The sequence below is a fragment of the Octopus sinensis genome, linkage group LG3, assembly GCF_006345805.1.
Source record: "Octopus sinensis linkage group LG3, ASM634580v1, whole genome shotgun sequence".
Taxonomy (NCBI): Eukaryota; Metazoa; Mollusca; class Cephalopoda; order Octopoda; family Octopodidae; genus Octopus; species Octopus sinensis.
In genome coordinates, this window is record NC_042999.1 from 55316302 (window position 1) to 55331971 (window position 15670).

General features: G+C 40.0%; 1 protein-coding gene across 1 annotated transcript; it reads left to right on the forward strand.

The window, feature by feature from the left end:
- The first annotated feature begins 483 nt into the window (after positions 1 to 483).
- LOC115209456 (AN1-type zinc finger protein 5-like) lies at positions 484 to 952 on the forward strand. The gene has a single exon (XM_029777882.2). The coding sequence runs from the start codon at positions 590 to 592 to the stop codon at positions 950 to 952; it is 363 nt and encodes a 120-aa protein (XP_029633742.1). The 5' UTR covers positions 484 to 589.
- The last annotated feature ends 14718 nt before the right edge of the window (positions 953 to 15670 follow it).

The window sequence follows — 15670 nt, forward strand, 5'->3', positions numbered from 1 at the left end:
ATCTGCTATACACGCACCATTCAGACTTCCGACGCCACCACCTTTGACTTCGCCGCCTTCCCCTCCACCAACATCACCACTGTCTTTCACATCGCTTACTCTCACCATCGTCCCTGACCGCATCAGCTCGGCATTGGCAAGTGTAATGATGTACCTTTCCAATGTGCATGTTACAAAACTGGCAATGATATGCAGGCGCCTGTCCGAATGGATTCTCAGAACTTTCAGGATGAGAGGGCAGGGGAACTTTTGACCAAAACCGTTTTGATTTTTCTCGTAATTGTGATCACCACAAAGTGTAAAATTAACGGCAGAACACAAAGCAATCCAACGAAACTATGTATAGAAGATCCGTCTCAATACAGCAGATTAGACTCAAAAAGTTAAGACTTTACTTTCTGGAATAAAGGCGAGAAAGATAAACTGTAATATACATCTGAAAGATTCGCGAAGGACTTGTCCTAAAATTTTGCAAAGAAAGTTATACTTACACCAGAACAGTGCATCATCATCCAAAGTGAACTAGTTTATCCTTGAAACTAAATATCTGAGTCCAAGGGGGAGTTTTTTTGGAACAGGGTTACTGGAAATGGAACAGAATGGTAATCAAAATCTACCTACAGGAACCCTTTGCCGAATGGGATGTGGGTTCTATGGAACTGCTGCTCTTGACGGCATGTGCTCCAAATGTTACAAAGGTGCTATAAAAAGGAAACAGAATTCGTCACCTGTAAGTGGACGTATTAGCCCGACAGGTGAAGGGGATAAAGTGGTCAATGTGACTGCTTCCCTTGCCCAAACTTCTCTAGGACCATCAAGTCAAGAAATCTCATCAACACCTAGTATAGTTGAAGGTGCAACTGGTGTTGATACATCGGTTATCCCTAGTATAAAAACTGCCACACCTACCGTACCTGTCTCTAATTCCAATCAGGAAAAAGATATTGTATAGCGCCAAAGATCTCACCTTTGCCATCAAGATACAGAACCAGTAGCATTAGTACCAAAAAAAGTTATCTTTATAAACAGCGCAACATGGCTGCCTTGTGAGAACGGCGTTGATTAATAAGGCTTTGGAGAAGTAGACAGTATAATAAAATATGAATTTATTTTTAATGGAAATAACTTTTAGAGCGAAAATACGAGCGGGATATGAAATAGGTTTGAGATTGTAAAGGTGAATAAAGGGGGCAGGGCTGATAGCGTGGTATGTGCATCAAACCGTTAACCGAAGGAACGTTTTAAGTCTTAGTGCACTTAATACGTACATATACATGCGTTCACATAACATAACACACACACACACATGTACGAATATTCAAAACATATAAACATATATAAACATAAATATGTGTGTGTGTATATATATAAATATATACACCCATACACACGCATATCCTTATACACACGTACATATATATGTATATGAATATATGCATACTATATATATAATATATATATATACGTGTGTGTGTGTGTGTATGTATCTATCTACTAATCTATCTATCTATCTATCTATCTATCTATCTATCTATCTATCTATCTATCTATCCATCTATCATCTATCTATCTATCTATCTATCTATCTATCTATCTATCTATCTATCTATCTATCTATCTATCTATCTATCTTTTATCTATCTATCTATCTATCTATTTAGCTATCTATATGTATGTATGTATGTAAGTATCTCTCTCTCTATATATATATATACACATACATACATACATACATGTATGTATGTATGTATGTATGTATGTATGTATGTATGTATGTATTATATATGTATGTGTGTTTGTATGTTTAGGTGCAGGGGTAGCACTGTGGTAAGATGTTTGTTTCCAGTTTCATGGTTCCGGGTTCAGTCTCACTACATGGCAGCTTGGGCAAATGTCTTCTATTATAGCTTTGTCCAATGATTGAAACAAGTAAAAGATGAAAGAAAGAAGATAAATGTGTGTCTGGGTGTGTGTTTGTGTGTGTGTATGTGTGTGTGTGTGTGTGTGTGCGTGTGTGCGTGTGTGCAAGCATTTTCACTCAAGCACAGAAAGGCAACGATGTATATACATACATTTATGCATACACACAAGAAAATACAGCCACACACGTACACACACGCACACGCACACACGTACACACACACACATACACACAAACACCCGCGCGTACAAAGAAACCCTTTAATATACATTCATATATAAATATTTTGCATTATCCGTATTTATTTATGATTATAGAAGTACACACAATTTAGCGAACACAGAACATTTCTTTTGTAGTGGAAAGGTTTCAAAGAGCGACTAAAACCGCCTCAAGGCCTGATATTTCAATGCCCAACAATGGCTGACATATAACTTTCAGAAAACCCTATTGTTTCTCCAAGTATTATGACTTCACATTTTTCTGTTGTTTATTTGTATCCTCAGGTCAGTTCAGATCCTGCAAATCTCTGATTAATAGGTATTTCATCTATGATCATCTTTGCTTTAGTGTATTTAAGACGCCTTTATTTTAATGCAAAAAAAAGTTCTCCATTTATTTACCAAATCTGCAACTGGGAATAGAAATGACAAGTAGACAAAGTTAGTGTTGCATCTGGGTATTTTGCGAAATCTAAGATGACTGCAACTCTGAGTTTCACTTCTCAACGCTTACATCTACTGTTTTTCTGATTGTTTCTTTTGTCTCTTTATTCTGAGGAAGGACTAGCATCCGAAACATCAACACTCCATTCCTTTTAAGCGCTAAACTAATATAACTTCTGTTAAATTATGTCTCTCGTTTTGCTTTCTTTTTTTTTATCTAATATACATGTATACATAAATACGTTCATGCATACATACACTTACACACATATAGAGGTTATGAGAGGTAATGGTGTCAATAAGACCCAAAGGTGTCAGGTAATGCTGAGTAAGTGCTATGGGCAGACTATAGTTGAGCTCCAGGTTCAGTGATTATGCGAATGAGGAGTCCAACGTAGGTCATATATAAGCATGTGTATATATATAAAAAAATAACAGAATGAGATAAAAATCCAAGGCTGTGAATAATTTCGGAACATTTATAAATAGGTCTTACAGCTGTTTCCGGGATATTTTATATATCCCTTCATCGAAGACGGTGTGGGAAGAGAGAAGATGGTTAAGCAATAGTTATTCTAGATAAGATATGAAATAGAGAGTGAAGTGGAGGAATGAAAACTGACTTGAGACATGCAGGGATATTGCATCTGTAGTTCCATTATTTAGACAGAATGGTATATATATATATATATATATATAAGATTCTTGTACCTTGTAAGTTCCAATATTTTTTAAAATTGGTCATTACCATTTTCTCACACCGTCTCCGATGAAGGGATATGCAAAATATCCCAGAAACAGCTGTAAGACCTATATATATATATGTCCTGAAATCTTTCACAGCCTTGAATTTTTATCTCATTCTGTTAATTTTTTTATACATACACACACACACAGACACACACACAAACATATATATATATATATATACAGACATATATGTCCATCACATATATAACACACAGACCTATATATAATTATAACATATAATATATGTACATCGGACAAACGGGACGCCGCTTGGCTGACCGGTTCGCGGACACCTTCGTGACATCCACTTGCGAACGACACAACCGGTCTCACGACCCATTCCGCTCCACCGGTCACTCCTTGCAACACCTATCTGTGTTCGGTTTGTCCTTACACAGAGGCCATCCGGATTCCCGTTTGCGCCGTGAACAGGAATTAATCTCTCTCTCTTCGCTCTTATACGCCATTTGGTCTCAACTCTCCCCCCTCCTCATCTAACCCCCCTCTCCCCCTCCTCACTATCCTTTCTTCTCACCCCCGACCCCTACTTCTTCAGTCCTTCATCCTTTCACCCCCTCCCCTTCTTCTTCCCTCTTTCTCCTCCCTCTTCCTCTGCTCCCTCCTCCTCTCTCTCCCCTTCTCTCTCTCCCTTCCTCTCTCTCTCTCTCCTCTTTCTCCTTCATCCTCCCTCCCCCTCCTCCCCTTCCTTCCTCCCCTCCCCATCCTCTCCTCTTCCCCCTTCTCCCCCCCTCTCTCCCCCTCCCCCTCTTCTCCTCACTACACCACATGACTTTACACATCACATCACATATGATGTGCCATACTAATACACACACCATAATACATACTAATACGTACTAATACATACTAGTACATACTAATACTTACACCAACCCTATACATACACACGTCCAGACCCCGCATACGCACTTATACTCTCTCAACACACACACACACACCTATACATACCAATACGTACTAATACATACTAATACATACTAATACATACACCAACCCCATACATACGCACGTCCAGACCAATCCTACGCACTAATACTCTCTCATACACACACACCACACACCCACCCTTACACATACTAATACATACACCAACCCTATACATACACACATCCAGACCCCTCCCCGCACTTTTAGCTGGTCCCTCAACCCTTTATCAACCCTATTATCTCCCCTTATTTCGCTCTCGCGTCTCATGTTTGATCTTTGACCTCTGGCCGAAATCAGATCGCCATGTTGATTCGTTAGCTACTGCACGCATTTTTTTCTCTCCTTCTTTCTGTGTTTTTCCTCTCTCTGTGTATCTTTCTGTTGAAGAGCGTAGGCTCGAAACGTTAAAGACTTGTTTTATTTATATTTCCTGAGCGCCATACTAATACAATTGTTCGTTTGTTTTCCACCTGCCTTCGTCTTTTGTTTATTTTCATAAAGCTTCCCGTTATATATTATGCGCTCACGTGGTCTCACTTTCATCCTATATTCTACCAATACCACTATCAACACTTACCTCTACCTTGGATTTTCTTTACCTCTTGGATACTTACCATTGGCTGCACCTCTCTTTCGCGGATCAAAGTGACTTTGCATTGATGTGAAATCCTTAAAAATATACCACGACGTCTACACATTTCTCACCTTGAACTTTCAACCTTGAACTTGTTCGCATAAACTGTCCCGTTTGTTGTATTTTTATTTTCTCTTATATTACCACTTTTTTTACATTCATTTCATGCTTTCCACATTTTCCTGAATTTTTGTTCTCCTTTCCGTCTTTCTTCCCTCTCTGGATGTCCATACTCCGTTTTCCGTTCCTCTGCCTGCACCCCCCCTTTTTTTGCCTCCCCCTCTCTCTGCTTCCCTTCTTTCTTTCCCTTTTCCGTTTCCGTTTGCCCCGTCTTTTCTGCCCCTATCGCTTACTTATCTAGTTTTTTCATACGATTATTATTTTTTTGTTTTTTTGAACGTTTGTTTTTTCCCCTTTTTCGCTATCCTTTTTTCTATTTTTTTCATACGATAATTTTTGTTTTTTTTTTTTTTTTGTTTTTCGAACGTTTTTTTTTCCCGCTATCCCATCATGCCGGATCCTAGGTCCTACCTCCTCACCCTCCATCACCGTTTGAAGGATCATCTACGTTCGCTTCCTGTATATTGCCTTCAGCCGTCCGTTAATCTCTCTCTACTTCTTTTTAAAAAAACCCGCTTCTCTAGCCATGTCTCTTTCCTAAGCCGCTGCCTACATCACCGACTCATCCCTAAAGGTTTCCGCCTCCACTTCCACCCTGCTCTCCACTCGGATTCTTCCATCTTACCCATACTCCGCACCACATCTTACCGCCTTATGCGGGCCACCATTCGCTCCAATCTCTCCAAACTACATGCCATCAACCGCCTTCTTCCTCCTGCTTTCTCCACCTTCTTCTCCTCTCTGCCGCCTCTCTATGCTCCAAACACGCTACGCTTCATTATCCATTTGAATCAACTCTTCCATCAATTTCTTTCTGATACCAAACTTCGTAAACTCCAATCACTCTTCCATTCCACCCTACCCGACGCCACTACCCCCAAATCCTCCACCACCCTTCTCCCCTCCCGATAGGCTCCATCCCACCCACACCTAACCCCACTGCCCCTCCCTACAACCCCTTCTCCCCCCCCGTTAGGCTCCATCCACCTACACCTAACCCTACTGCCCCGCCCAACCACCCCCCCCACCTCCCCAATCCCTCCCCCTCAGACCTCCACGAGACCTAGACTACCACCCCTCCTACTTCTATTCCACCCACCCCTTCTCCACTTCCGTCTGTTTATTACCATTCCCCCCGATCTTCCCCTCTCTGCGGCTGAACGCTCCGTCCTTGGTAGGGGTCTGCGTTTCATCCCCCTCACTCCATCCTGTAAGGAATTCCAGACGCGAGTTGATGTCCACAGCTTTGTGCGCCGTGTCCGGTTGGTGCGCATTACCACGACTCGCCACCCACACCCAACGAAGAGGACGACTGCTTCACTGGCCTGGGCCGCCGACCATCCCCGTGGACGCCTGCCCCTGGCCAGATCCTAGCAGTGGATCTTTTCGCGGGCGCTTGTCAGCGTGCATTGGAGCGGTTCAACTTCTCCAGGCGCCAACGCCGCCTCAACATCTCCCCGGCTGAGCTCTTGGCTCTTCGTTCCCTCCAACGGCGCGCTGACATTATCATCAAACCGGCTGACAAGGGTGGAGCTGTAGTGGTGTGGCGCGCGGACCTCTATAGGGCCGAGGCTTTCCGCCAACTCAATGACACCTCCTTCTATTCCCCTCTGCCCTCTAACCCCACACGTAGCTACCAACAGACGGTATCCTCTACTGTCCAAGACCTCATCTCGTCCTCCCGTCTCCCCCGCACCGCATCCAACCTAATTGTGCGAACCCCACGTACCCCCACCATTTACTTCCTCCCCAAAATCCACAAACCCAACAACCCTGGCCGCCCCATCGTCTCCGCCTGTAACTGCCCCACGGAGCTCATCTCTAAATATCTCGACCGTGTCCTTGCTCCCTTAGTGGCCTCTCTTCCCTCTCACATCCACGATACCAACCATGCTCTCCGGCTTTTCAACTCTTTCTCCTTTCCTCCCGGCTCCTCCAAAATCCTTTTTACTATGGACACCCAAAGCCTCTATACTGTTATCCCTCACCACGAAGGACTGCAGGCCCTTCGACACTTTCTTGACCTCCGCTCTAACCCTGTACCTGACCCTCCACACTCATTCGTCTGGCCGAACTTGTCCTTACTCTAACTGCTTCTCGTTCGCTGGCGAGTTCTACCATCAGGTCTCGGGAGTGGCCATGGGAACGCGAATGGGCCCCAACTATGCGAACCTGTTCGTTGGCTATGTTGAGGCCCAAAATTTCTCTAATTTCACTGGTCCCACTCCTAAACTATATGGTCGTTATATTGACGACATTATCGGTGCCACCTCACTCTCCTCGCGAACATCTAGATTCCTTCTCTCTTTCGTCCAATCTTTCCATCCAGCCCTCCACTTCACACTTCCACTATCTCCAACACCTCTGTCTCCTTCCTCGACATTTCGGTAGCATTCTTCACCCACTCTTACCACCTCCATTCACTACAAACACACAGACTCACCACTCATACCTCAACTTCTCTTCCTCCCACCCAGAACACACCAAGCTTTCCATCCCCTATTCCCAATTCCTCGAACAAACGGGACGCCGCTTGCTGACCGGTTCGCGAACACCCTTCGTGACATCCACCTTGCGAACGACACAACCGGTCTCACGCCATTTCCGCGCCACCGGTCACTCCTTGCAACACCTATCTGTGTTCGGTTTGTCCTTACACAGAGGCCATCCGGATTCCCGTTTGCGCCGTGAACAGGAATTAATCTTCTCTCTTCGCTTCTTATACGCCATTTGGTCTCAAATCTCCCCCTCCTCATCTAACCCCCCTCTCCCCCTCCTCACCTATCCTTTCTCCCCCCACCCCTACTTCTTCAGTCCTTCATCCTTTCACCACCGACTCCCCTTCCCTTCTTCCCTCTTTCTCCCCCTCCCTCTTCCCCTTCCCTCTGCTCCCTCACTACTCCCTCTCTCTCCTCTCTCTCCCTCTTTCCTCCTCATCCTCCTCTCCCCCCTTCCCCCTCCTCCCCTTCCTTCTCCCCCCATCCTCTCCTCTTCCCCCTTCTCCTCCCCCTCTTCTTCCCCTCCCCCCCTCTCCCCCCCTCTTCTCCCCCTCCCCCTCCCCCTCTTCTCCTCACTACACCACATGACTTTCACATCACATCACATATGATGTGCCATACTAATACACACACCAACTAATACATACTAATACGTACTAATACATACTAGTACATACTAATACTTACACCACCCTATACATACACACGTCCAGACCCCGCATACGCACTTATACTCTCTCACACACACACACACCTATACATACCATATACGTACTAATACATACTAATACATACTAATACATACACCAACCCCATACATACGCACGTCCAGACAATCCTACGCACTAATACTCTCTCATACACACACACACACCCTTATACATACTAATACATACCCAACCCTATACATACACACATCCAGACCCCTCCCACGCACTATTAGCTGGTCCCTCAACCCTTTATCAACCCTATTATCTCCCCTTATTTCGCTCTCGCGTCTCATGTTTGATCTTTGACCTCTGGCCGAAATCAATCGCCATGTTGATTCGTTAGCTACTGCACGCATTTTTTTTCTCTCCTTCTTTCTGTGTTTTTCTCTCTCTGTGTATCTTTCTGTTGAAGAGCGTAGGCTCGAAACGTTAAAGACTTGTTTTATTTATATTTCCTGAGCGCCATACTAATACAATTGTTCGTTTGTTTTCCACCTGCCTTCGTCTTTTGTTTATTTTCATAAAGCTTCCCGTTATATATATATATATATATATATATATATTATATATATATATATATATATATATATATATATATATAATATATATACACACATATATAACTATACACACACACTATATACATACATATTATACCAACCTACATACATACAGACACGCACATATACACACACACCAGCCGGAGGGATCCGTGTAGGCGTTAAAAATTTATTGTAAAATGAGCATAAACAAAAAGACAACACAAAAGGTACAATTTTAACAAATATTGTATTAGATTAACGCTTAGAAAGGAAGAAGCGTCTACTGTCGACCATTTTGTCATGTTTTCCAGTTCTCTTTTACTTTTCTTCTGGTGACGTACAAACATCCGAAACGCTAAAACTCTTTCTTTTCCTTCACTTTAGTGACGACTATTCTTGTTACTTTTCGGTTGTAAATTGCGAATAGACATCTTAATAATTTATAATTCTCACTTCACCATTTTCGGAATCAGTCGATGTTTACTGTGGTGTTGTCTGTAAGACTGACAAGGTGAGTTAAGTTCTTTAACCCTCGGCGACGGATTAATGGGTCAATAATAGAGATTAATCAAATCTGAAATCAGCGCTGATATGACTCCATCACGCTTGCTGTAGAGAGGGAGCTTGTTCCCCGTGTCAGTCGCTACAAAAGTGATCTCACGTGGCTAAGAGTTATTTTGACTCTTATTTTTAGCAATGCTAGTGTCCACTAGCACCCTCCATTACTTTAGTGACGACTATACTTGTTGCCCTTCGGTTGTAAATGGCGAATAACCACCCTTATAATTGGTTCCGGGGTTAGTTCCATTGCGTGGTACTTAGGGCAAATGTCTTCTACTGTAGCTTCGAGCCAATCAGACTTTGTCAGTGAATTTGGCAGACGGAAACTGAAAGAGACTTGTTGTCCATATACATACATACATGTATACATACGTGAGTGTGTATTTTTGTGTCTCTCTTTGTCTCCCCGCCATTGCTTAGCAACTGGTGTTGGTTTGTTTACGTCGCCAGAACTTAGCTGTGCGGCAAAAAGGTCCAATAGAATAACTACCAGTTTAAAAAGAAATGTACTGTGCTCAATTCGTTCAACTAAAACTTCTACAAGGCCGTGCTCCATCATGACAGCAGCCTCATCACTAACAGCAGTAAAAGATAAAGGACGATATATATATACAACAACCTCGAACCCAGAAGAGTAAACAAGAGAGACAGAGACAGGCAGAAACAAGGAAAATGCCCACTGTATTTGAATACTATGCAAATATTCTTTTAAAAAATTTTTAATTTAATTGTTTTCCATACTTACAGTTGAAAAAGTCTCAATGACCGAAACCGGTACTGAAACGTTTTTCATAAAATTTTTATTTTTACCTTGATTTTTTTCCATATATTAATATATATATTATAATAAAAGGTAAAATTCATTAATGATTTTACCAAGGTATCACCGCGGAAATAAAAGCCTTATAGGTGAATTTTACAGATATTATAATAATTATATACAAAATTTTAACAAAGGATTGGCTGTAGTCGAGGAACAGAAAATAATGAATTAAACTTTTGGTTAAACGTGTACAAGATCCTGTTTCACGCCCGTGTTTTATTTTTGGAGTTTTTAAGGTGGTATTAGCGTCATTTGGCGTCTATTTCTAGCACGTTGGGAGGCTTATAACCAATGCCTTGTTATAGTTATGTATATAATTATTATATATATATATATTTTATATATTATATATTATATATATTTTATAATATATATATATATATATATATATATATATATATATATATATATATATATATATATATGTATATATATATCAACTCGCTATGTTGGACTGCTGAACTCTGCACATTCTTTCTTTCTACATTGTTTTCATTCTCTTTCCATTTCCCCCTCTTATTCCTTTCTGTCGAAGAGCATAAGCTCAAAACATTAAGAACGTTTTTACTTTGCTCGAACGTTTAAACTAATACACATGTTTGTTGTTCCTACATTTGTCTTCGTCTTTTATTTTCTGTGTGTATATATATACACACATACAAATTGCAAGTGAATTTGTTTGTAGTGTCTTGGGAGGGTTATTACGCGGGAATACAAAATCGACGTAAAACTTGTTTGTAGTTAAACCTGTGATAATAAGTTCCAGAAAACATTTTCGCAAGATGTAATTTCCTGATTCTGTATGCAAACACTAAGAGGTTTCTCTTTTTTCTCTCGATTCCTAATCTACTAAGCTTTTTTTTTAAGCGAATTAAAAAAAAACACATTACATGAATTTTCTCCAGACTAATGAAATAAAATATTTATTTAATAAATCACTTCTTATATCATGCTTATAATTTCTAAAAAGAATGAAATAGTCCTGTACACGATTGCTAACAATGAGAAGTACTTCGTATTAATTAAAAGAAATACATTAATTAAATACGTAAGTTCTTTGCATTTTTCTACCTTTTTATTTTAATTCAAATTCAAAATTATAATCTTGCTTCCAATTATGGAAAAATGATTTTCTTCCTTGTAAAAGCTGTGACTGTTAGAGCAACCACATGTGCTTGTATGTCTCTGTGTGTAAGTGTGTGTGTATGTACGTGTGTGTGTATGTACGTGTGTGTATGTATGTAAAATAAAGCAGAATCTTAGCAAACTGGTGGCTAGACTTAGGTGGTGAAACATAAGAAATAGGATATACGAGTGTACCTGACTGTATGGACAGGGTATGAGATTGGCAGTGCAAAGAAACACATACCATCGAAGTAGCAGTGGAAAAGGCACAGAGAGAATAACAACAGATCTGTGAATCATCAAGGTTGGCGAATAAATCGTAATCAATCGGCCGAAGCATTTGCTTTCTGTATCCGGCTTCGGTCGTATATGAGTTATGGTAGCAGCAACATCAGCCAATATATGTGATTAACGATCTTTCTAGATCTTAAGTGGCACCAGACAAATGGAAAGTTTAGAGTATAACAAAAAAAATTCTAAAAGAAATAAATAGGCAGGCGTGGCTGTGTGGTAAGAAGCTTGCTTCCCAACCACATAGTTCCGGGGTCAGTCCCACTGCGTAGCATTTTGGCCAAGTGTCTTTTACTATAGCCTCGGGGCGACTAAAGCCTTGTGAGTGGATTTACTAGACGGAACTAGAAGAAGCCCGTCGTATATATATATATATATGTAATATATATATATATATATATATATATATATATATATACATACAGGTAAAATTAGAGGTGTTTAAAGCCTCTAAGGGATAGATATATCCGAAGGCAGTTCTGGTAATTACTCAGTGGGTGTATTCCTTGGTCAAAGGATACGGCAGCAGTAATTTAGCGGGTGACAATAGTTTTAATTCTCACCTATATATATATATATATATATATATATAATATATATATTTATTTATATATATAATATTTATATATATAATATATATATTATATATATATATATATATATATATATATTTATGTATAGAGGGCATTATTAACATAAATGCCTCACACTAAGAGGGACAAAGTCCTTACTACCAAAATTACACTAATCATACCTAAATGCGTTCTTAAAGCAAGACATTTAAAAAATGAATTTTTTAAATGTCTTGCTTTGAAGAACTGCATTTAGTATGATTAGTGTAATTTGTAGTAATGACTTTGTCCCTCTTAGTGTGAGGCATTTATGTGTAATAATGCCCTGTATACAATATAGATATAATTAATTTGTTCAAAAGAAAAAAAAATTATTTTCGATTCTTTTCTTTTATGAGGTTTTCACGCTTAACTACCTGATAATTTCTTGTTAAGATTCCTTATTAAGAAGTTATCCTTAATTGTTAAATTTATATATATAATATATAATATATATATATATATATATTATATATATATATCATATAAAAGACTTTCTCACTTCCCGAGCGTTAAACTAATATATCTGTTTGTTGTTTACACACCTGTCTTCGTCTTTTTTTGTAAATTCTCATTATATATACATGTATATTTGTGTGTGTGTGTGTGTGTATGTGTGTCTATGTGTGTGTGTGTGTGTGTGTGTGTGTGTGTGTATGTGTGTGTTTCTCCGCCTGCCATCGCTTGACAACCAATGCTAGTGCGTTTATATCTCCGTAACCGAGCGGTTCGGCAAAAGAGCCATGCTAGGCTTACCAAGAATAAGTCCCGGGTCAATTTCTTCGACTAACACTCTTTAAGGTGGTGCTCCAGAATGGCCGTAGCCGAATGACTGAAACAAGTGAAAGAATAAACGAATAAATGAAAAACAAAAAAAAAAGACTTCACTGGCAGACGGGGAAATCAGAAATAGGAAGAATTCCTCTGACATAAATTTATATATCTGTTTTTCTTTCTTTTTTTTTTACTTTTCAATCATTGGATTGCGGTCATTCTGGGACATCACCTTGCAGGCTTTAGTCGAACAAATTCACTCCAGTACTTATGAGTTTTGTACTTATTCTATCGGTGTCTTTTGAGGAACCGTTATGTTATGGAGACGTAAACAAACGGTTGTCAAGCGGCGGTGGATAACAGACAGAAACACAAAGACTCACATATGCATAGAGGACGGGCTTCCGCACAGTCTCCGCCTACCAAATTCACACGCACAAGTCAATGGTTACAATATTGTTTTCATGCTTAAATTCTATCTTTACTATTTCGTTTCAATATCTTTTGATACACACAGTCACACACACAGACTTCTTTCTGTTTCTGTCTACCAAATCTATTCGCAAGGTTTTGGTCGGTTCACTTCCCCAAGGTGCCACACAATGAGATTGAACCCGGAACCATATAGTTGAGAAACAAACTTCTTACAACACAGCTACGCCTATATCAATTATATTTTACTTTTTAAAATATTTTTACAAGCAAAACCGTAGCAAGGACTTCAAAATTTCCGTTGTATTGCCTTCGACGGACAGCCATACATGCAATTTTTCCACCTGGTATTCTTGCGAGGGTTGTTCGAGGTAGAGTCCTCACGCACCTCCCCCAGAGAGTTCTGTCAAAAACAAACGTCATTACACTTTCAGGCTGAATTCATAATTAGGACCAACAGAGAATATGGTCAATATCCAAACCATCTCGTTCTTGGTATATCGCAAAGTCCTCTGCCAGTTTTATTCCGCTGGAAGAATCCGTCTTGCGATTTTTTTCCTCTTGTGTGCGAGTGTATACAAGAATAAAAGAAAAGCTAAGCAGACAATTGGTATCGGGTCATAGTACAACAGTTGTTTGCCCGTCAGTCAACCTTTGTGTTTTATTATACATCTACCAGCTTCGGGGATACATTGCCTGTAACCAATTCTCTTTTAGCCAGACAACATATGTCTCCTCCAGGAATCCAGGAATCAAATCATAGATGTAATTAAAGTTGGAGTTTAGATATGAAGTCGAGCTGAGCAGTAATCGTATAATGTCACCAGAAATATTAGCTGCAATCTCTGTCTGTCTGTCTCTGTATCTCTCTCTCTCTCTCTTCTATCTATCTCTATCTATCTATCTATCTATCTATCTATCTATCTATCTATCTATCTATCTATCTAGCTAGCTAGCTAGCTATCTGTCTGTCTATCTCTCTATTTATGTATAGATAAATAGATATCTTCAGACACACACGCATACACACAGGCATGCGCGATCACACATGTGTATTAATTTACTGCTTCGTAGTTGAATGAAACTACCAGGATCTGCAGAAGTATCTCGTTATCAATAAGCGTAGATTGACTGTCAAAGGCGCCGTCCTACCTAATACTTTGTGGTGATATTCTCCTTGGTTTTCCTTGTAAAACTCCACGATCATTAATATGGAAGTAAATCTTAAAATTGCCAGAGATAAATAAACTTGCGTTGGGAGAACAATCTACGTGGAACTCTTAAAAGCAAGTATCGGCTGCCAAGGAATTGTATACTATGAATAGATAAATAGAGCTAGAATTTTTATGTTTCGGAGTGAGAAGATTTACTAGTATTTCTCCTGACGACGTCGCAATTAAAAAAAAAAACAAAAAACAAAACAGAATTAAATGAAGCCAATTCAAATGCTGTGAAATATGCAATTTGCCCCTCTTCTTACAACATATGAACCTACCCAGCTTTCAAATTTCACTGAATACAAAACAAGATAGTATTTGCGCTAGTATATCTATCTATCTATCTATCTATCTATCTATCTATCTATCTATCTCTCTATCTATCTATCTATCTATCTATCTATCTATCTATCTATCTATCCGCTCAGTAGTCGAAGTCGACTCTCGGTTACTCGTTGGATCAGAGTCCTCCAGTCAGTTCTATCCTGGGCCGCTTCTTTCAGATTGTCTATGTCCATTCCGGTATCACTCTTGATGGTGTTAAGCCAGCGGGTTCTTGGTCGGCCTCTTCCTCTCTTGCCACTGACCATTCCGAGCATGATGTCCTTCTCCAAAGATTTTCTCCGCATAATATGATCGAACTATGCCAATCTATGCTTGGTGATCCTAGTTTCTAGCGACATTTTCGGCCCGATCTGCTTAAGAACTTCTCCATTGGTGAGCCTCGCTGTCCATGGAATCCGTAAAAGTCTTCTCCAACACCAAAGCTCGAATGCATTAATTCTCTTCTGGTCAGCTTTATTTAGTATATAGTATATAGGCGACATTAATAAAACTTCATGCGTAAACACAACCAAGAGCTAAGATGCATGATGGGATGTCTCCTCCAGGAATCCAGTAATCAAACCATAGAAAATCTAGACTGAGATTCAAATATACTTCAAATATACTTACCTAAGCTGCTACGCAGTGGGACTGAACCCGGAACCATGTGCTTATGAAGCAAGCTTTTACCCACACAGCCCCGCCTGCCTCTATATATGTTCTG